The following is a 22,883-nucleotide window of genomic DNA, read 5'->3' on the forward strand; positions in this document are numbered from 1 at the left end:
ACAGGAATGATTATTTAAAATGCTACACAGATGAAGAAATTTTGTTTTCATTGGACTCCGCCTCATTCAACACTCAAACTGCATAGTGCTCAGTGAATGACGACCCGGAAATGTGGGCGGGTCTCAGAGCTCACACTCCAGCCCAAGCCCAGAAATCTACACAGCAATGAAACTGCCCCATAGCCTGAGCCCCATGAGCCCAATTCGGCTGGCATGGGCCAGCCGGGATGTTTTCTCTGCTATGTAGACATATCTTGTATGCCATTCAACTATGCAATGAAATAGGCAGGGTTCCTAAGGGTGCCTGTATCATTTACTACACTATACTGTCATTTACTACATGCTGTATTTCCAACTTCTGCAGTGGGGCTTGAAGTCCAGCCCCAATCCAACAAAGCACTTAAGCACATGCTTAATTTTAAGTGTGGGAAAAGTCTCACTGACTTCCTCTGGTCCCCAGCCATACTCACTACACAATTTAGCCTCAGTCGCCACCCAGCCTGTGCAATGAACAAAGACGGGGTTCTGCAGAAAAACATTTAGATAATCATTAAGGTTAAGATTCTGTCACGGGTATTTTAATAAAAGTCAAGGGAAGGTCGCAGGAAATAAACAACAATTCACAGACGCCTGAGACCTGTCCCTGACTTTTACTAAAAAAAATCCTGGTGTGTGGGGAACTAACAGTTGGAGCACTGCCAGGGGCTGAGCTTCGGAGCTGCTCCAGCATCACGACTGCCACTGCTCCAGCCACGGAGGGCTGACCCAGCCCCAGCCGCTGCTTCAGCCCTGGGGCTGCTGCTCCAGAATCCCTGGGGCTGACTGCCGGCCCCTGCTCTGGCATCCCCAGGGCTGCCCCTGCAGAAGCAGTTGTGGAGGTCCTGGAAAGTCACGGAATCTCTGACCTCCATGACAGAATCGTACCCTTAATAATCATATAATTAAAAAGGTGTTCTGGGCCCCAGTTGAGCAAAGCACTTAAGCCTGTGTCATATTTAATGTATAAGTGACAGGGGACAGATCTAAATTTGCTCAGGTACATAAAGGTTGATCACATATAGCAAGAGTTCTTCAAGATGGTCTCTACAAATTCCCACTTTTCGGATGTGCTGACGGTGCTTGGTGCACCCTACGCACGGGAATGTGCAGAGACTGCTTGAAGAACCATAACGTTAGCATTTCTAGACTTTTGAGGCCTTCATTATGAAACTCTGAAGTTCTTGTAATACAGTTCTTTGCAAGGAACTTCTCAGGTTTCTAAAAGCAAAAAATAAATTAAAAACAATTATCATTTAGAGCTATTTGCTAGACAACATTAGAACATGGCGTCCTGAATAAATTTTTTTACTCAATAAACCAGGGCTATAAATGAATGTTTCTGAAGTATGTCTTATGTCTATTTCTTTCTAGTCAAGTCTCATTTAATTTCATCACGAAGGTTAGTTATATTCATTTAAATTCATCATCACATTCCTTTATAAACCCATTCTGATTTTGATCAATCTGTATCTATAAAAGTGCTCTTATTTTGTTTCTCGTAAATTTCCTGGTAAAGAGTCAGACTTGAACTTTTAAACTTCTCAATATTTTCCTTGATCCTTTTAAAATATTGGTATCATGTTCAGTTCTCTTTAGTCCCTCATCCTATTTCCAGTGATGATTTCCAAATTCTTAATGCTACTTTTTAATTCGCTTGATATCTTCCTGTAAAATATACTACAGTATTCATTTTCCTACTGACACATTCTTCCATCCTTGGCACATCCAACCCATCAAAGGTCTCAACTCATAGTGCGTCACCTGAATGGTACCTCCTTTCATGATCTATCCAGTCTAGCTTCCAGTTTCTCTCAGCAATCTCATCTGCTGTTCAAGCCCTTCCACTTTGAGGAACTTGGACCTTCATAGTTGCCTTTCAAAAATGGAGCCTTGAGATCCTTTATGAGACATTTTATAAACCAGGTAATGCTGATTTTCTTTGGAGATGTCACTTTTCTTGTACGGAGTTTGTCTGAGCCTAAGTACTCTTCTACATCTCCTTCTCTGAATATACTATTTAATTGTATTTTATTTATTGCTCAATAGGTTTCTGACTCTCAGCTGTAATTTTTTGTTATGGAAGATGACTTAAGAGTTGCCACTTGCTAACCAGACACACAAATCTTGGCCCCAATTGTGCAAAGACTTATGCATGTGCTTAAAATTAACCACTTTCTGAAGTCTGCAAAATCAGACTCTTGTTGATAAGCACATACACTTTAACACATAGATACATTAATAGATTTTTAAAGCCAGAAGGGACCATTATGATGATCTAGACTGATCTCCTGAATAACACAGGCCATACAATCTCACCCAGTAATTTCTGCATCAAGCCCATAAACTGTTTGAACTATAGTATCTCTTTTAAAAATATATCTAGTCTTGATTTAAAGACATGACGTGATGCAGAATCCATCACATTCCTAGGTTAGCTGTTTCAATGATTCATTATCCTCATGGTCAAAAAATTGTGCTTTATTTCTAGTCTGAATTTGTCTAGCTTCAGACTCTAGCCATTAGATCTCATTATGCCTTTTTCTCAGAAATTAGAGCAGTGTCTACTCTCAGAAATCTCTTCCCATGTAGATACTTGTAGACCATGACCAACTCAACTCTTAACCTTCTCTTGGATAAACTAAATAGACTGAGCTTGTTAAGCCTCTCAATGTGAAGTATGTTTTCCAAACCTCAAATCACTACCGTTGATCTTTCCTGAGCCCTTTCCAATTTGATAAATCTATTAATGGGATTATCTGATGGGGTTGACTGCAACAACAGGAGACTGAATTTGATGACCCAGGCGGACCCTTTTAGAAGTATGGCCACCAAAACTGGACACAGTATTCCAGTAATGATCTCACCAATGCCACTTACAGAGGTAATACCACCAATTCAAATTTTAGAAGAATATTGATTTATGAAAATTGGAAATTCATCCACAGATTACAGTATTTAAAAAAAAAAATCTCTTCTCACATGCCCAAGGTTTTAGATACCCAAGAATACTTTATAAAACAGACCTGCTGTTTTTGAGAAATAATCAGCTCGTTCTGTTCCTGAAGCCTCTGCCCTAGCTCCTCTATCCTTTTCTTATAGAAGATGTTACTTGCATTTAGGTCCTCTGTCATTGATGATTTAAGCTTCTCAATCTGTGACAGTAGCTAGAAAACAAACCGTTGAAAAGTAACTAATTGTAAATATTACATAACATTAGGGTTGTTGATTAATCAGAGTTAACTCACGTGATTAACTAAAAATAATTAATCGTGATTTAATCACGATTAATCATAGTTTTAATCGCACTGTTAAACAATAGAATACCAACTGAAATGAAATTAAATATTTTGGATGTTTTTCTACATTTTCATATATATTGTATTCTGTGTTGTAATTGAAATCAAAGTGTATAGTATTTTTGATTACAAATATTTGCACTGTAAAAATGATAAAAGAAATAGTATTTTTCAATTCACCTCATACAAGTACTGTAGTGCAATCTCCTTACTGTGAAAGTGCAACTTACAAGTGTGGAATTTTTTTTGCTACATAACTGCTCTCAAAAACAAAACAATATAAAACTTCAGAGCCTACAAGTCCATTCAGCCAATCACTAAGACAAACAAGTTTGTTTACATTTACAAGAGATAATGCTGCCCTCTTCTTATTTACAATGTCACCAGAAAGTGAGAACAGGTATTTGCATGGCACTTTTGTAGCTAGCACTGCAAAGTATTTAGGTGCCAGATATGCTATGCCATATTCCAATGCCCCTTCATGTTTTGGCCGCCATTCCAGAGGACAAGCTTCCATGTTGATGACGCTTGTTAAAAAATAATGTATTAATTAAATTTGTGACTGAACTCCTTGGGGAGAATTGTATGTCCCCTGCTGTTTTACCCGCATTCTGCCATATATTTCATGTTATAGCAGTCTCGGATGATGACCCAGCATATGTTGTTCATTTTAAAAACACTTTCACTGCAGATTTCACAAAATGCAAAGAAGATACTAATATGAGATTTCTAAAGATAACTACAGCACTCACCCAAGGTTTAAGAATCTGAAGTGCCTTTCAAAATCTGAGAGAGACAAGGTGTGGGGCATGCTTTCAGAAGTCTTAAAAGAGCAACACTCAGATGTGGAAACTACAGAACCCGAACCACCTAAAAAGAAAATTAACCTTCTGCTGGTGGCATCTGACTCAGATAATGAAAATGAAGAGGCGTCGGTCCACACTGCTTTGGATTGTTATGGAGCAGAACCCATCATCAACATGGATGCATGTCCCCTGGAATGGTGGTTGAAGCAGGAAGGGACATATGAATCTTTAGCGCATCTGGAACATAAATATTTTGCAATGCTGGCTACAACAGTGCCATGTGAATGTCTGTTCTTACTTTCAGGTGACACTGTAAACAAGAAGTGGGCAGCATTATCTCCTGCAATGTAAACAAACTTTTTTGTCTGAATGATTGTCTGAACAAGAAGTAGGACTGAGTGGACTTGCAGGCCCTAAAATTTTACACTGTTTTATTTTTGAATGCAGGTTTTTTTGTACATAATTCTACATTTGTAAGTTCAACTTTCATGATAAAGAGATTGCACTACAGTACTTGTATTAGGTGAACTGAAAAATACGGTTTCTTTTGTTTTTTTACAGTGCAAATTACTTGTAATCAAAAATAAATATAAAGTGAGCACTGTACCGCTTGTATTCTGTTCTGTAATTGAAATCAATATATTTGAAAATGTAGAAAACATCCAAAAATATTTAAATAAATGGTATTCTATTACTGTTTAACAGTGCAATTAATCACAATTAATTTTTTTAATCGCTTGACAGCCCTACATAAAATATTTTATTATATAGTTTACACAAGCAAGGTTTTGGTTCAAATCCTTCTCTTTATGGCCCTGTGTAAATGAGTTTCTCTAGGGTGCCCCCTTCTACTCTAATTTAGCCACTCCCTTCTCTGGACTTCCTCCCACTTGACTACAGCATCCTCTTTTTAAAGCTCCCCATTCCTATCACACAGAATTGGCAGGAGAGGAGGGGTGGGGCTACTTTAGAACACACAGCCTCAGTAGCCCTTTCCCTGTCAGTGCAGGGTTTGAGTGCTCTGTCACACCCTAATTCAAGAAAGTACTTAACCATGCGTGACTTCAATGGGGTTCATGCATGTGTTGTGGTGCTTTCCTGAATAGGAGATGCTTTTTCTGAATCAGGGCCTATATCATTTTTCATTTACACACAGAGTATTAAAAAACACAGAACGCAGTAAGGGATGTGCATATACATTATGGACATGGTCTGAAAGTAAGACCTACAGGGAAATGTATGTGACTAGATAAAGAAAATTATTTACAGTTACCCATGGCAGCAAATAATGCTATTTTAGAAATAATAGTTGGAAATCTGGGCAATGAACACAATGGGCTTGATTCAGGATCAGCGCTGAGTACGGGGCAGCATGCAGTGACAAACCCCATAAGGAATACACACAATTTTCCGCCTCCCCTACTCTTGTACCCAGTGAATGTGTGTAAGAAATGTACTATATCCCTTTTCAGGGTGTTGCATGACGCTTCCCTGCTGCTTGCTTGCTGGGGGAGAAGTAATAATAGCCATGCAGCCCCTGATCTTCCCATTTTTGATCTGGACAGTTCCAGATCATGGCTATGCAGCCGAATGAGACATGAAGGGAGGAGGAGGAAGGAAAGATAGAAACTTAGAGCAGGAATGAGAGGAAAAAATAACTAGAAGAAAAAAAGATAAAGACTGAGGAAGAGACCAAGAAAAAGTAAAATATGAGAATTAATGCAAAAATCAAATTCCATTACAATGTTTTTCCTGGAACAAGAAAAGCTCAAAGGATTCAGGACTAGAGAGACACAATGGGGAAAAACAGGGGAGGATGGAGGGAGGAATTTGAGATTCACGGCTGGAAAAGGTTGGAGATCCCCCCCCGTTGGCCCATCAGGATAAATGAGAGCTACACATTGCCATTTTATTTTGCACATTATATTAACTACCTAGTATGCAAACACACTATATAGTACATTCTGCACATAGCTGAAAAAAATGTTTAACTCTTCAGGGCATGGACTCAGTCTCTCTGTGTTTCCACAGGTTCTTTAACAGCAGGACCCTGATCCTGACTGCTATCTCTGGGCACTACCATAAAAGAAAGAGAGAAATAATAAATAATGTTATATACTAAAAGAATGTATTTTGAACATAAATTCTGAATATCTAGGATTTCTAATCTGCCAGCTGTTGCAAACTGTATGAGTAGCATTGAGAGAGTGTGGTGTTTGCTTCTATTTCACTGGCTTAAAAATAGGCTGTTGGTATAAGCACATTGATATGCAATCTTACCTGGCACCTTTCTTTTTCATGTTCTTGATGAAGGGCTTGTATTCTGGAAGTCCACTTACTTTCCTATAATGAAAGTAAATGTTCATTTAAAGATTTTGTTTGTATTAAAAATTGGTTAATAATGAAGCTGAATTACATTATATCAGCATAAAAGATTATTAATACTGCAGCATTTCAGTAACCCCTTCCTTATGACAAACAGTAGTTGAAGTGCCTCGTAACTGAAGTGTCTCATATGTTTGAGTGTGTTATATGTTATTAATCAAACTGGAAATTATGTATTCATAGGACATACAAGTCCTGTCTCTCTCATTTGACAAAATATAAAGTTACAATGATATATTTCATTTTGCTAATAACAAACATATGAGTAGTTTTTTTTCTAAATAACAAATTCAAACACTGGTTAATGGAGTTTATAGTGACAATGAAATAAAACACCTTAACTTGTGAAAGATGGACTATACTTCCCTTTGTGGGAAGAACTGAACAAATTCCACCATGAATTTTCTTCGACTAAAAGAAGGGGGGGGGGAGGGGGAGAACCCATCACTAAAATTTTCTAACATCTCAGAGTTTCTTATCATTTGTTCAATTTTTAAATGTATTTTTCCAAAGCAACACCAGGATCAAGAAGGCACAAATGATTCCTTCCGCCAATGAACTCCACCCAGAACATATAGGGCATAGGTGAGAATCCCAGGCCAATGTGCAGTGAATCAGAAAAGAAAAAAATTACTTTAAGAAATGAGAATTACAGAAAATTTACTCTGAATTTTACATTCTTATTTGTAGAAGTACAAACATAAAGACTAGCAGTAGTGATCACTATATTGTATATTCATCTTTACATCAGAGTACTACCTGTTTTTCAAGAAGTTGCATCATATTCTGATAATCCTGATCATTCTGAGGTCTCTCTTCTGTAAATTCATGGCTGTCTTTTAAAGTGCCTAAATTGGATTTCAGTTGAATATTGGACTTCTGTAATTCTAACAATTGCTAAGAGGAAAAATATCTGTTAAAAACCCAGCATATAGTCAAGAAATTATTATAACTGTTTAAAGAGTTGGTGTATGCATCAGACTCTCCCAACAAATGTTTCTAAGCAGTAAAAATTTATCAGTTTTACTGTGATTACAAGGATGCAGGGTAGGAACTAGTACCAACAAACTAAAAGCAGTTCTACTAAATTCACGCACATTGCTTTTCTGATGTGCCTGGACACTCACAGATTTATCCATCATCAGAACACTTGGAAATACAACTTTTGATCTTTGTGACATCACCCCATGCAGTTCTACTCTCTCAGGACCTTGGTACGCAGGCTGTTCCTCCTCTTCTATGTCACTCATAATCACCTAAACTTGGTAGGTGCCTCCAGACAGTAATGATAAAATACTAACCAATTGCAAAACAAGAACTCAGTGGTTCAGGATTAAGAAAAGAGTAACATGTAACTTGCAGGCAGGATTCCTTCATACAAATGAGTGCAATTCAGAAAAGAACTGAAAACATTTTGGAATTAAGGAGACAATACCAGAATATAACCATTAATTAATTAACTAATATTTTTTAAGTTTTATATAAGAACAGCTCTTATAATGTTAACATCATGATACTGACCTCCTTTGTAAAGGGCTTTGAGATCTGCTGATGAAAAGCATTATATAAGAGCTAGGTATCTTATTATATGTTTCAAATAACAAACCAAGATCAGTTCATTACAGACAATATTAACAGAAATTCCATATTTAAATCACTTACATTTTCTAATGCAGTATTCTTTGTAGCTAATTCTTTAAACTCCTTCATAAACATCTCTTTTACTTTCTCTATTTCATCAGCCAATTTCTCTTTTTCTTCCTCTTTCCATTTATGAAAAGATTGCAGAATTTCTTCTTCTTTTGATCTTTGATGTTCATATTCCTGAAATTATTTTAAAATGTTACTCTAAGAATTCTCTCACTCTGTTCTCACATACAAAACAATACAACATTAAAAATGGCAAAGGTAATAGCTAAGCTATATGAGCCAAATGGTAACTTCTGTAAAATACTGTGACATCAATTTTTAAGCAGAACTTCTGAGTGAAACCAATTATTTGAACCAGTATTTTTTCCCTTCTCTAAATAAACAATTGCAGCTCCTACAGGCACTTGTGTATATAAAGGAATTTTGCCTAAATATTGCATCACATTCCTCTCTTAACCTTCAACCTGTAAGCTTTTGTTTTGCATTTATCACTCATGCTGTCCTTAACTCTTGTCTGAATAAGTCAATGGGAAGTTCTGCTTAAAAACAAAGGCCCATTTCCTTCAAATATATTGAAATTAATACTAGTTAATAAATTTTAACCACAAAAGTTTAAGGCTACAAAGCCTGACCAATTTGCGTAATTTACAGACTTGAAAAAAAAAATTCATATTACCTGTCTGGTTCTTGCTTACACGCTCAGAGTCTAACTGATCACGATATGTGGGGTTGGGAAGGAATTTTCCCCCAACTCCGATTGACAGGAATCTTGGGGGGTTTTCACCTTCCCCTGCAGCATGGAGTGCGAGTTACTTGCTGGTATTATGTGGGTATATCTCACTTGGTCAATTCCCTGCCACTGCATTAGCCTCTTGCACTGGTGCACCTTGGCTCCTCCTATTCTCTGCCCGTGGCACATAATAGTTTAGTCTCCCGTGGTCTCTAATGAGTTGGTCTAATTTCAGTTGTTGGGGTTATTATATGGGTATTGGCTGATACTGGTGGCTTGTGATATACAGGAGGTCAGACTAGATAATTTGGTGGTCCCTTCTGACCTTAAAGTAAGCTAAATATAAGTCAACAAAGTAACATGGCTGCAAAAAAAAGCAAACATCATTCTGGGATGTATTAGTTGAAATATTGTAAGCAAGATACGAGAAGGAATTCTTCCACTCCACTCTGGGCTGATTAGGCCTCAACTGGAGTACTCTGTCCAGTTCTGGGCACCACATTTCAGGAAAGATGTGGACAAATTGGAGAAAGTCCAGAGAAGAGCAACAAAAACAATTAAAGATCTAGAAAACATGATCTATGAGGGAAGATTGAAAAAATTGGGTTTGTTTAGTCTGGAGAAGAGAAGACAGAGAGGACATGATAACAGTTTTCAAGTACATAAAAGGTTGTTACAAGGAGGAGGGAAAAAAATTGTTCTCCTTAACCTCTGAGGATAGGACAAGAAGCAATGGGCTTAAATTGCAGCAAGGGAGGTTTGGGTTGGACATTAGGAAAAACTTCCTAACTGTCAGGGTGGTTAAGCACAATAAATTGCCTAGGGAGGTTGTGGAATCTCCATCACTGGAGATTTTTAAGAGCAGGTTAGACAAACACCTGCCAGGGATGGTCTGTATAATACAGGGATCAGCAACCTTTGGCACGCAGCCTGTCAGGGAAATCCGCTGGTGGGCTGGGATGGTTTGTTTACCTGCAGTGTCCGCAGGTTCGGCCGATCGCAGCTACCACTGGCCGCGGTTCGCCGGTCCAGGCCAATGGGGGCTGCGGGAAGCGGTGCAGGACAAGGGATGTGCTGGCCGCCACTTCCCTGCTGGCCTGGAACGGCAAACCGTGGCCAGTGGGAGCTGCGATCGGCAGAACCTGCGGACACTGCAGGTAAACAAACCGTTCCAGCCCGCCAGCGAATTTCCCTGATGGGCTGCATGCCAAAAGTTGACAATCCCTGATATAATACTTAGTCCTGCCATGAATGCAATGGACTGGACTAGATGACCTCTTGAGGTCCCTTCCAGAATTCTATGACTCTATGGGTTCAATTGTTACTATGTTATCAAGCAAACTATAACCCAATATTAATGAATCACATTACCAGAGAAAAACATGCAATCAATCCATCAGAACCAGCAAAATAAAAGCAAAAATAATGGCATTGAGTAATCATCATTCCCTTGATGTGGAGTCCTACGAAATCCACATTTTTACAGCAAAAGCTCGCACAAGGTGCCCTCACAACTTTAAGTGAGAAAAATAATTTTAAAATAAATATACAAAAGAATTGGGCTAAACAGGGTAACTCTGGCTATCAATAAATATAGCTGTCACTCATATATACAGATTGTAAGGAAGGGGGAACTTGAAATCTCAGGCTTGATAATGGCTTATACAGACTTTCAACTTAAAGTCATTGCTTTTAACAGAGTACTAGGAGAATAGTGACCAAAAAAGCAATTGCTGTCTGGTAGCTTTTCAGTGCTTACTGTATATGAAACAAACTGGTGGGCTCAGTGTTGTTAGTGGCCAAGTGCCCTCCAACACATGCTTGTAGGGGATATCAAGGCAATGACTGCAAGGATAGTAGAAATGGCAGAAACAGCTCATAATGAGAAAGGTTTGTTCTTCTGGTACTGTACATACCCTATGTATGAAGTTCTCTGTTCTTCTATACTAACAAGGACAGTTTCAAGGCTGGTGCATTCACCTTGAGGCAGTTGTTAGATATGAATAATGTGGGGGAAGCCCTAAGAAGGACTGGAAGTCCCCTACCTCCATGATGCTGATATCCTGGAACTCCACCTCAGAAATAAGGGTCTCTTCTTTCATAATATCTGGATCGTGCTGGGCAGACCCTCTCACTCCTCTGGTGTTAGTAGGGGGGCTACTGGAATCGGATGTAGGCCCCTAGTTCAGAGTTACTTCTGCTCCCACTCAATATGGCTTGTCAGACCTCCACATGGAAGTGGGGGGCGGGGCAGCACACTCTAAGCAGAACAGCCTCACTATTAGGGCAGTACTGGAGCTGAGCAGGAAGGGGATTTCTTCCCTTTCCTCCATGGTATTTTTAGGCTTTCATATTGCTTCTTCTGCTCCACAGGAACTCTGGTGCCATCTAAGGCCCAGAAATTAAGATATCACTTCACAGAAAAGATGCCAGCTGCAGCTACCCAGCAGGGGCATGATACCTGGGCAAGTTCTTGTGAGCCTACAGATGGAATCAGGGATGGAGACAAAAATCTTCATTCTGGATTGGTTGTCACCTGGCAGAGTGACAACAGAGAGGACACACACCCGGCATACACAGCATCATGGAAACCATACTGCCACCTTATAAGGTGATAAAGCTTATTTTAGCCCATTTCTATTGCTTTTTATTAAGTAGCTTCCTTCCACCAGAAAGTTTCTAGTTTTGTTAGTATAGTTGGGTGAATTTTACTGAGGTGGGTAAAATTATTCAACAAATAAAGATATGTTTTGTTATTCTACTCACTATCCTTGTGCCTTACATATCAAATGCAACTTTGCTTTCTCGGTATTACTCTGCCTAACTGTCCTTGTTTCAAAGGTATAAACAAACAGGGAACTGAATAGCTAACATTTTTGTGGATTTTCTAATGGTTAAGCTAAAATATTTATCTATCGAAATGATTTGTTATTAAATACATATTGGGAGCATCATTAAATTAAGGTCCCACATGCTTTGTAATAGGATTGACCTAATTATACAGAAAAAAACCACAACTGTTGTGTCTGAAGTATTCTGATATGACAGACTGGAAATTTTGCTGCAGCTTCAAGTAATTTTTTTAAATGGATTACTATTAATTTAAAATCAAAACAAATCATACTATCCAATCAGTATCATTGGTGCTATTTAATTTGGTATTAAAAAACGATGTATTTTATTGCTGCCCCTTACATTTTCATTTTTTTTGTACACTGCAGAATTTTGTACCAAACATAGAAAACTACATTCTAGAAGTTCTCAGGGGAACCTGAATGCTTAAGTAAAAGACAGATGGGGCTTTTGGCACTTGGGAAGGCATAGGAGATAGTTTGGGGTTGCAAGATAAGCACATTATAGCAGGAAATAGTTATCAACAATGACATTTTAAACTACTGCCATTGGATTTCAGAGCTAAATGGGGCAGTTCATGTGTCTGCAGAGCTATTGTTTCAGGCTGTCTGCAGACTCAGGCAGATATGCCTAACACAGTTACATAGTCCCATTTAAAAATTCTCATTGCAACCATAGGGCTAGAAATTTATTTTAAAAAAATGAAAGCTTAAATTCATGAGGAAATTATGTGGTAAATTCTGCATCTGCAAATTCATCCTGTATATGAGTACTATATTTAAAAAGTAATAAATTAATAAATTTAGTACCAACAATGTCAGAAATTATGCAATTGCAAAATATAAATATATAAATTAACAACTGGAAAATGGGTGATTCAGGGAATTAGTACTGAGTATGAAGCCACTTGCTTGACTCTGCAAACAGTAGTAATGACTAAAAGTTGTTAGTCTTTGGTGGACATTTGGCAACCTCTGCTGAAGGAGTCCAATTGCAAGTGGACAACAAAGGCAAAGACATAATCAGAATTAGTAGAATTGCTAGTCGTCTAGCAACATAAATTTATTTGGCCTCTATTTTCCTTCCATGCTGTTGTCAGTTTGTGGATAAACTGTAGGCTTCAATTTTTAGAAATATTAGCACAGTCCCCTTCACGGGAAAAAAAAACAGGCAATAGTAAGGATTTAAAGGGCCTAAGAAAAAATGTAAATTTCCCCCCCTTCATTCCATTTTTTCCCACCAATAATGCCCCAAATTCCTCCTGTTTTCCCTCAGACCTCATACCAGGCCTCTGATACAAGGGCTTATGTGTCTCAGGTTCTCTTCCTACTACAATAGGGACAGAGGGCAAGTGAGGCCAGCAGCAGGCTCCAAAGGACTCCCCTTTTTGTTGTAAGGTTATTTAGTTCTGTAAGAAAATGGTGGTTCGTCTGGTAGGATAGGAAAGTTATCCCACTGAAGAGAGGGATATCTGGGGTGACAATGGAGGTCAGTCACAGTGGCAGGATGTACTCAGCCAGCCCCCTCCACACCCCTGTCTCTATACTTTCCCCCTGGGTCCTCCCATGACAGCTTGAATATTGTCAGGGGAAAGAGCTAGAGAGGGGCTTCATGCCAGTGTAAGCATGAATTTCAGAACTTCTCAGGCAGCTCCCTAGCTAAGACTCCTGTAGCTTCAAAGGATGTGTTTTGGGTGCATCAAGATGTCTATGATGGACTACTGGGATTGCTGTGTGTTCTGTGCCATAAGGAAGACAATGCTTTAGCTCCATGAGCCATCTGTTCAAGCACTTGAACTATCAAATACGGACAGACTGGCTAGCATATCTAGCAAATGCCCATGTTAGTTCAGGTCCACTATGCTGACATGAGAAATTTTCTTCAGCAACCTAGGATCAAAGATTCACATTGATGGGAATCAGAACCATGTTCCAATGCAAACTTTTCATAATGCTTTATTTATTTATTTAAAGATAAGAGGCTTTGAGTTACTTTACTACAGCTCCTCACAGTCATGCTGATGACTGCAAGACTGAGACATTGCCTCTCACTTCCAAGAGTATCTGACCCTACAGACCCAGTCTAGTACAGATAAGTTGTGTGGAGGTGATTCACATCAAAAGCTGGGCAGCAACTTCTATAGGGAAAAGTGCTTCACATCAAAGCTGCTTTAAGCTGAATATTTTAAAACTTCACTCTAATAATGTGAGGGTAAGATAAAGACCAAATTTAGTCTGATTTTTAAAGCTACATTTAAAAAGCCTCATTTACAATTTAATGTTACCTCTATTTGGTTCTCCTTGACATTTTTACTCATTGCAAGTAAACGAACCATTCTCTTTCCCCTTCTGATCACAATCTTGCTGTTTCCTATAAAGGAATCTGACTAAGGCCATGTCTACGCTTGAGAGCTTACAGCAGCACAGCTGTACCGATACAGCTGAGCTGCTGTAAGATCGCTCGTGTAGCGGCTCTCTGATGATGGGAGAGAGCTCTCCCACCGACATAGCGCTGTTCACTCCAGCTTTTCTGTTGGAGTAACTTATGTTGCTCTGGGGTGTTTTTTCACACCCCTGAGCAACATAAGCTATACCGACAAAAGTGGTAGTGTAGACATGCCAAAGGGTATGTCTACTCAGCAGCTGAGAGGTTTAATTCCTGTTGGGATATGTATGGGTTAAGTAGAAACCTGGGAATCTGCTAATGTGCTGACATGGCATTAGAGGACAAAGGCATAAGAAGGCTGTAGTTCCTTGTTCAATAAATAAGTTGCCATATTTTGCCCTTCCCTGTTGCTTGTAAGAATTGATAAATGTTGCAGCTGCATAAGAAATGTGAGGATCTAAAGGATACCTTTTGGGTAAAGCAGTGTTATCTCCTCCTTCCTTCCTTTCCCAGCTACATAAACAAGCCCTGGCTTATGGCCCCTTCCTACCTCCCCTGAGAATTGCTGACCAGGGAGATTTGTGGCACCAAATTGTTGCAAAGAAATATATTTTCAAGGTAAAATGCCTGTGTAATATGCTTAATGCTGTGCACAGATAGGGTGAGTTTACTAACAAAATGGGTGTTTTTATTATTTAATAAGGGTTTTTGGGGTGTTGTAATGGATGTAGGTGTGTACATATTAATAAACAAAAAGAATGTGCTGTAACTAATTCAGTGTTTACTGGACAAATGGGTCCAGGGGAACAAGTATCGCAATAAAGAAGCCTGTACTCATATCCGCTTCTGGGTCAACCTGCTCTTTCTTCTAACAATTCCCAACTCAGTTAGATGTACATGTTAGCTCTGCTCGAGCTAGCACCTAAAAATAGCAGGGTGGTAGGAGTGCAACCGGCAGCAGCTTGGGATAGCAGCCTGAACACAATCCTGCATGAAACCCAGGGTACATATTCGGCAGCTAGCCCGAGCTGCTGCAGCCACAATGCTATCTTTAGGCACTAGCTCAATTAGTTGTTGTACAAGCTGAGAATTACACCTCCCAGCTGTTGTGTAGATATACATACCTATTGCTACCGTACAGTAAAGGGGAAGGGATTCCTTGGAGTTAGAGAAAGAAGATTTGAAATAACCTACAACTATACATAGACCCCCAACTTGCATAAGGAGTTGGGGAGCAAAACACCCAGGGCATCAGAGACTTGCAGCTGGTATGACAAATAGGGAATGTAAACCAGTGTAAAGAAATCCACCTACACTGCATAAACTTCCAAGCACCTGTTCCACGGGTTCCTTTATGCTACTGCAGAGAGGAGAGGACAGGTAACTCACAGGTATATAACCATTTGCAGGGACAGAAGGCTCAGACATTGGGAACAATGCAGGAGACAACCAGTTAGCTGTGTCTTTCCACAGCTACTCACTCCCCAAGCCAGCTCTGGGTCTCTTGGAAACAGCTGGCAGCTGTTCTTTTTGACTCCATGAGAGACTCTCCCCTTGATTCTTCTATTTGCATTAAACATTTTTCAGCATCAAGGGCTGCTCTCCCCTTGTTGCCTTTGCATAGCCTCTTGTAGGAAACAACAATGGTTTCTACTGTGAGGTCAGCAGTAGAAGTAAAGGGAACTTTATAACCATGCTATGCAGAAGAAAGTTACCAAAATATTAGGAAAAATGGGACAATTTACAATGCAATTTTAAAATTCAATTACATTTATAACATTTAGATCAAGATTGGTTTTTAACTAAATCTGTCTTATTTAAAAACCAGCTCCACACTGCCCCTTATTCATAGAATGCACTCTTTGAAGTTATCTGTTAGGCCTATATCCTCTCCTCCTTAAAATCCATCCTAAAAACTCATCTCTCTTGTGATATTGACAGGATAGCTGATTTTATTTATTTGAAAAGAAACAAAAATTGCAAGATGATTTGGAATCAGAAATGATCAAGTTGTGCAGTAGCTTAACTATGTAACCACATTATCTTTTTATTTCTTTGTTACACCTATCCTCTCTTCCCCACTTATAGATGCTATTGCAATCCAAATTAATAACAGTAATAAAATAAAGCCTTTGCATGTAACTACCCACTAAACCAATATTACTGCTTTTACATTTTTTCACTTTTGCTTCATCTCTTGTCAACCCTCCACAATGGCTGAGGCTACCTACTGCTTCAAGGTTACTGAAAGCCCTTGGCTACTTACCTAGGGTTCAAAGGCTAACACACAAGTTGAAGTGATATTCCTTGCATTTTCTCACCATTACCTTCTTCTCGCTCTCCCTTCCTTAAACTGTTATCTCATGTCTTGTCTATGTTAGATTGAAGTTCTCATGGCAAGGAATATCTTACTGTTTACAAACCATCATTTATCCTTACAGAGCAGTATCTAGCAAGTGCCAAATCACCATAGTGTCTAGGCACTATAGAATATTATTTATTATTTAAAATATCATAATATTCTGCATTCTATCTGCTCCAATATGAGCTTTATGTCATTCTGATGACTGGCAGGTGCTAATAGTAGCAGTGCCTTTCATATTGGTTCCAAAATACATACAAGAAGGGATAGTGGAAGATAACAAATAGGGCTTTTAAAATTGCAGGAGGGGCTGTACCTGATGTGGCACGGAAGCAATGCTGCTAAACAGAAAAATCTTATTTAAGTTTTCATTCAGTTCTATTCACCTCATTTGCGAGCTACATGGTCAGTGGACACAGTCCAGAATACGGATTCTTGTAGGATGTGGTTAACACTTAATATATACTACCTTAGAAAATCTGGCCACGTGAGCTTGTTGTTCAGCTTCTAGGAGGGACTTGGTGAGCTGTAACTGCTCCTTCAATTTATCAATCTCATCCTGTAATTTATCTGTCTGTGCTTTCTTCTTTTGTTCTGCTTGAAAGAAATATACATTTGCAAAATGTTAATTATATTTTTGGGAAATGTGATTTTTCCCACAGATGTCTTTCTTCAATGCTTCTCCAACCTTTTCATTCTGTGAACCACTACTCTCACAGATCATCTTTTCTCCCAATATCACAATTCCTCGAAGACTGCTTCTCAAAATAATACATTCTCTGGACTACAGGCCAAGCTCCACAGGCCATAGATTGACAGCCATTGTCTTATTGAAAATATAGCATGTGAAATAAGCTTATGAAATATTTAATATTAAAAATGAACTAATCTGACATAGATAATATAATCTAATTTCAACATGTTTTATAGGAATATAAAGTGCAGAAGGTCAAAGAAGGAATGAAAGGCATGACTCCCAAATATATAATTCTGCAATATTCATTAGAGGATGTTAATTAGTTAAAGTCACTTTCTTTATCAGTCCATATAGAGATACAACTTTGGATTTGTTTAGAATTAGATAGGTGAAAGTTCTGTTCCCAGAATTTCATTTTAAGGGTCACTGTCAAAAAATTGTTTAAAATGTACTCTCAAAAATGTATCCACTTTATCAATCTATCTAGGTTTTTATAAGCTTGCCCATCACTGCGGTATCTGAGTACATAGCAGAACAATGGGAATAACTGTGGCTGTATCTACACAGCAATTAAAAACCCTTGGCTGGGCTGTGCCAGCTGACTCTGGCTAAGGAGCTCAGTCTAAGGGGATGTTTAATTGCAGTGTAGATGTTCAGGCTTGGGCTGGAGACAGGACTCTAGGACCCTATGAGGTCGGAGGGTCCTAGAGCCCAGACTCCAGCCTGAGCCTGAACATCTATAGTACAATTAAACAGCCCCTTAGCCCGAGCCCCACAAGCCCAAGTCAGCTGGCATGGGCTAGCCGTGCAGTGTAGACATACCCTAAGTGTTCAAAGAGTTGGAGCACTCCCCTCACACAGTAATTCTTCTTGCTAATACAGAATGAATCCAGCTCAATTGACTCTGCCATTCCTCCCATTACCCTCTCTTTCCAAGCACATAACAGCTGCTTTCCTCTACCAATTTACCAACATCTTCTTTCAGTTCCTTCAGTGCTACTGCTATTTTATTGGCCTCTCAGGCTACTGTTCAAACCCTGTCTCCATCCTCTCTCTCTTCCACTAGCCCATTTTTCTTGCTCCCAGCTGCTCTTCCTTCCTGACCACCTCTATCCAGCTGCTCCTGCTCCATTGCCAACCTGTCTCTCTGGTTCACCATCCCCCACTTTCTTCCCCTAACACCTTTCCCATTGCTAAAGAACACCATCTCCCAGCAACAATGAATCGCACACGCAGTGAGAAAAATATATTGGGGTAAAACAAGCAAAAATATGAAGAATGGCTTTCACACGATAAATATTTTTCAGTTGACACAAAGCAGAAGAGGCAGAGAAGAAAATCCCTAAATTCATCATTCATACTGACAATAAAAATGTAGCATTACTCTGTACATGCAAATGCCTCTGAAGCAACCTGGAAAAAAGTGCCTTTACCATACACCAATAACCATGTATACTATATTGCTAACTTGTGCATATTTAATGTTGTGAGTCACAAGGCCAAAGGCCACGTGCCTTGAACAATTTGAAGTGCAGGTATCCTGATATAATTCCTCTTCCTAATCTGAAGTACTGTTTCTAAGAACATCATTTTACAATAATCTGCCAAATAGGGTAGTGTAACAATGATGATTATACTGGGTTGCTGAATTTGGCACCCTGGTTGAATAATCGTAACTTTCCCTATAACTATCACATTGTACTATCACTATAAATTTATTGTGGGCCTGATCCAATTCTTACTAACTTCACTGGAGGTGGAGTGGATCCTATAATGATAACAATGCTTTTTTATAAAATTTCCTTTTCCATGGTACATCCTGTTCACTGGCAATGATACTCACATTTTCACAGCTTTCATATACTCAAAGGAAGCCATTGCTCTGAATTCTGCCACTGGCAAAGGTATTCAGCAGGAACTCAGTTTGAAAAATGATTCTAAACATGGCAGCATGCTATTCCACGTTTATAATCTTTCAGTGAAATGACTGCCATATCACATTTGGTCAGTTTACATGATCTGTGTAACTGTCAAATGTACAAACTCACTCTGGGGCTTATAAGTCAAATGGCTTCTTTCTGGGTCACACAAAAACTTACATTGCATATCCTGAATATATTTTACATATTTCTATATCTCCTTAACTTTCCTGATAGTGTGAAAGTACTCACCAGTGTGAGATTCTTCTTTATGGCGCCGTTGCATATGACTTTGTAGAAAGGAGTAGTTCATAAAAGCCTTATCACAAAACTGACACTACAAAATATAGATAGATATTTGTTTTAGGTAACAACATTAAGTGCTGGTCTTTTTAATTATGACAGTTAACATTTTTTGAATTAGCTTACTACATTTCTCTGTACAGTAGCCCATTCTTGTGCATGGCAACACTGTGATACTGATTTGAATTCCAACATTATTCAATTTAAATTACATAGCATGCTGGTGGTAACAGGTGAAATATTCAAGTTTGAGTAGTAATGTTAGGAATTATATCCCCTGTAAGATGAAGCCACTAGAAAGTGATAAGATCACAGACACTTGAGAATGTCTGGCATTCTATTCAAGAGAAGGTAATGGTTGACAATATTGTGAGAAAACCTAATTAATGCTATAATTAAAGTGGAAAACAAGTTTAAATTATTACCCCATTATCACTCACTCTTAACTGTAAAATAAAATCTCCATTTGGACTGAAATGCTCTATGTTTGGTTTTAAAAAACATGAAATATGAGGAATATCCATGCCACTATTTTGGATTTCAAAAAAACGAAAAGAAAAATACATGTACTTTTCCCATTGTGAAATTGTATTGCCATACTCTCTCTCCTTCCTCCAACATATATAACTCAACAATAGCCGAACAGAAAAATTTGGCATTAAACAGTGCACACTTTGAACTATATCCATGTTGGGAGGGGGGGAGGTAGAATCATAGTGGAGTCTAGTTTTAAATGTGCCAAGCAAAGCGGATTCCATCCCTACTTTTGATAAATTATATATGAATACCTAATTTTATTATGCTAAAATTCTTCTCTTCTGCATATTGTTATCGGGACACACCCCACCCCTTAATCTAGGGTTGCCAACTTTATAATATTTAAAAAACGGACACTCCAGCAAGAGTGCCAGAACATTCCCCACTCTTCCCCCTTCCCCCGCCCCAGACCCTACCTCTGGCCCCACCTCTTCACTCCCCCGAGACCCCACACCCCATTCACTTCTCTTCTCCTTTCCCCCGTCACTCACTGCTTTTCCCCCCTCTTCTCCTCTCCCCAGGTAGGGAGGGACTCACCTGCGGAGCCAGGCTGGGAGTTGCAGTCGCCCAACGCAGGTAGGAGGTGGCCCCGACTGAGTAGGGGCTGGCGTGGGTAATGACCCAGCCTTCCTGCCTCCCCCGCCTGTAGTAACCGGAATTTCCAGTTGAAAATCGGACACCTGGCAACCCTACCTTAATCACCAGGCAGTCAAGGCATATTTCTATTATGGCTCTGATCCTGCATCAGGTTCCACTAATGAGGAGTCCCACTGACTTTAGCAGATTCTAATGCAGGATCAGGGCCCTAGCCTTTTCTCCTAAATCAATCTCCCCAACCCTCAAAGGTCTTCTGTAGCTCATCTGCACTCCTCTGCATTAATGAAATTCCCAGAAATTAAAGGCACATCCAGGTGTGATGGTGCCAGAGCTATGTAAAGATTTATTAGCGCCCATCCCAGGATGCAACGTTTGCAACCCAAAATTGCACTCACTTTTTGTTTCCTTCCCATATTATACTGAAAACTCTGATGAAATTTGCAGAAACCTACTATCCTTAGATTTTTTTAGCATTACTGCTTTTCAGGACACTTAGAAAGGGAATGAGATAACAAAAAGTAGAGTTGTGGGGGAATCATGCTGGAGAGGATAATAGGGAGGAGGAGCTGGAGCAAGAAAGGGTGACAATTGCAGATAAATAAAAGCACTGTTTAGTAGGATCCAAATTAATAACAAAATACAGCAGAAACTCACTGATTCATACAGCACAAACCTGCAAGAATCTGCCTCCCACCCAACCTTTCAGGAAAAATATAAAAGCAGAGGCTGTAGTAAGGTGCCGAGTTACATACTTTGTTTTTTTATACAAAATGTACTTCAGAACATTTACACATTCTTTATGATTTGTCCTGCCTCTAATGGTGTGTATTTAACACACTAATTTACACTCATCTTTTATAAATGTAGAGATGTATTTTATCAAATTTTGATCCTACTGGTATATTTTTAAAGCTTTTTAATTCATCCTTAAAGTACATTTTGCCCATTTTCAGAGTGATAAACAGAAGACCTACTATAAAACATGAACAAAATATACAGCTGTTGAAACTGATTGACTAGGTTGTGAATCAAAACCCCTCATTTCTTTCATAAGGTATGATGGCTAACTATCCTTGGCTATTGTATATGTTTCAAAACATACAAATCTGCTTGAGGGAGCCACAACTGCACAATTAAGTCAGTCGGTCACACTGATGTGATATGAATGTAAAAGACAATTTCAAACTTGCTCAGCAGATTTAAAATCTGTTCATTATAGTCAAATTCCCAGGTCTCATCTAGAATTTCAAATTCTACTACTGATGGCTAGTATGATATTAAATATAAATGTCTTGCAACCACCACTAAAACCATTAATAATTAAGTTACATTTTGTTGGATACATGCAAGGAAGTACTGACATAAAACCTAGATAGAGAAGGTATACTATGGCAGCAAAGCAAAAGAACCATCGGGGATTTTACACTGTAACAGATTGCGCATTAATAATGGTATTAAATTGGCTGTGAAATATTGTTATCCATTCAAGCACTAAACTCATGTAGTAGAAGCAAGCTCTTATTCAACAACTAGCAGATGGAATGTTTATACTATGTGCCTATTACTGGTGACAATATTCCTCGAACTATTTTTCATAGTATTAAATACAAAAAAGCTTTTATGGAACATTAAGATCTTGTGCAAATCATCAAAATATGAGAAATTCAAATATAGTAGAAAGCTGACATTCCATCATTAAGAAAGATATTATTTGAGTTTTTGAGCCTTAAAATTATCACACCTTAATAGCAATTCCATTTGACAGTTCTTATTTTTACAGTTTTAACTTGTTCTGGATGTGGATTAAAGACATTAAACTTAAAATTCAAAACTCAATTACTGTGCATCACATCGAAAATAAAGTGCACATACATTAAGAAAGGCAAGTAACTGTTTACAGTCTTGCTCATAAAGGGGCCAAAGCTTTTATGGGCATAGAACCTGAATTACACTGAGCAAGACTAGCAAAAACCCCATTGTCTGGCACTCCAGGACAGCCAAATGCTTGATACGGACAAATGATATGTAATTGTTGCCTAATAGTCAATCTGCACTTACAAATACTAGAAATAGATAACTTGGAGTCCTCCATTCAGACCCGAAGTGCTCACTCCATTTTACAGATATTACTCAATATCAGTTTCTGAACTCATCCCTCACTAGATCTGTCTAATTCTTAGAGATAATGATTTATTCCAAGAAATAAAAGGGGGAGAAAGAGCTTTTTTATTTTATATGACCTTAAATGGATAATGAGATAAATGCCGCTGAACAGAAGAAGGAAGATGAACTATACTCCAAGGCCAGTATTTTGCTCGATTCTT

General features: G+C 38.7%; 1 protein-coding gene across 2 annotated transcripts in view; it reads right to left on the minus strand.

The window, feature by feature from the left end:
- Window positions 1-22,883, minus strand: part of DZIP1 (DAZ interacting zinc finger protein 1) — a 65,433-nt gene that overhangs the window by 40,892 nt on the left and 1,658 nt on the right. For both annotated transcript variants that reach the window (XM_024195762.2, XM_024195761.2), the window contains exons 2-7: window positions 19,375-19,459; window positions 16,976-17,103; window positions 8,189-8,350; window positions 7,286-7,423; window positions 6,422-6,484; window positions 3,063-3,203 (exon numbers count right to left, since the gene is read on the minus strand). In XM_024195762.2, coding sequence (XP_024051530.2) covers window positions 3,063-3,203; window positions 6,422-6,484; window positions 7,286-7,423; window positions 8,189-8,350; window positions 16,976-17,103; window positions 19,375-19,459 — 717 coding nt within the window. The remainder of the gene's footprint in view (window positions 1-3,062; window positions 3,204-6,421; window positions 6,485-7,285; window positions 7,424-8,188; window positions 8,351-16,975; window positions 17,104-19,374; window positions 19,460-22,883) is intronic.

This window comes from Terrapene carolina, unplaced genomic scaffold (assembly GCF_002925995.2).
Source record: "Terrapene carolina triunguis isolate 2854851 unplaced genomic scaffold, T_m_triunguis-2.0 Scaffold21, whole genome shotgun sequence".
Lineage (NCBI taxonomy): Eukaryota > Metazoa > Chordata > Testudines > Emydidae > Terrapene > Terrapene triunguis.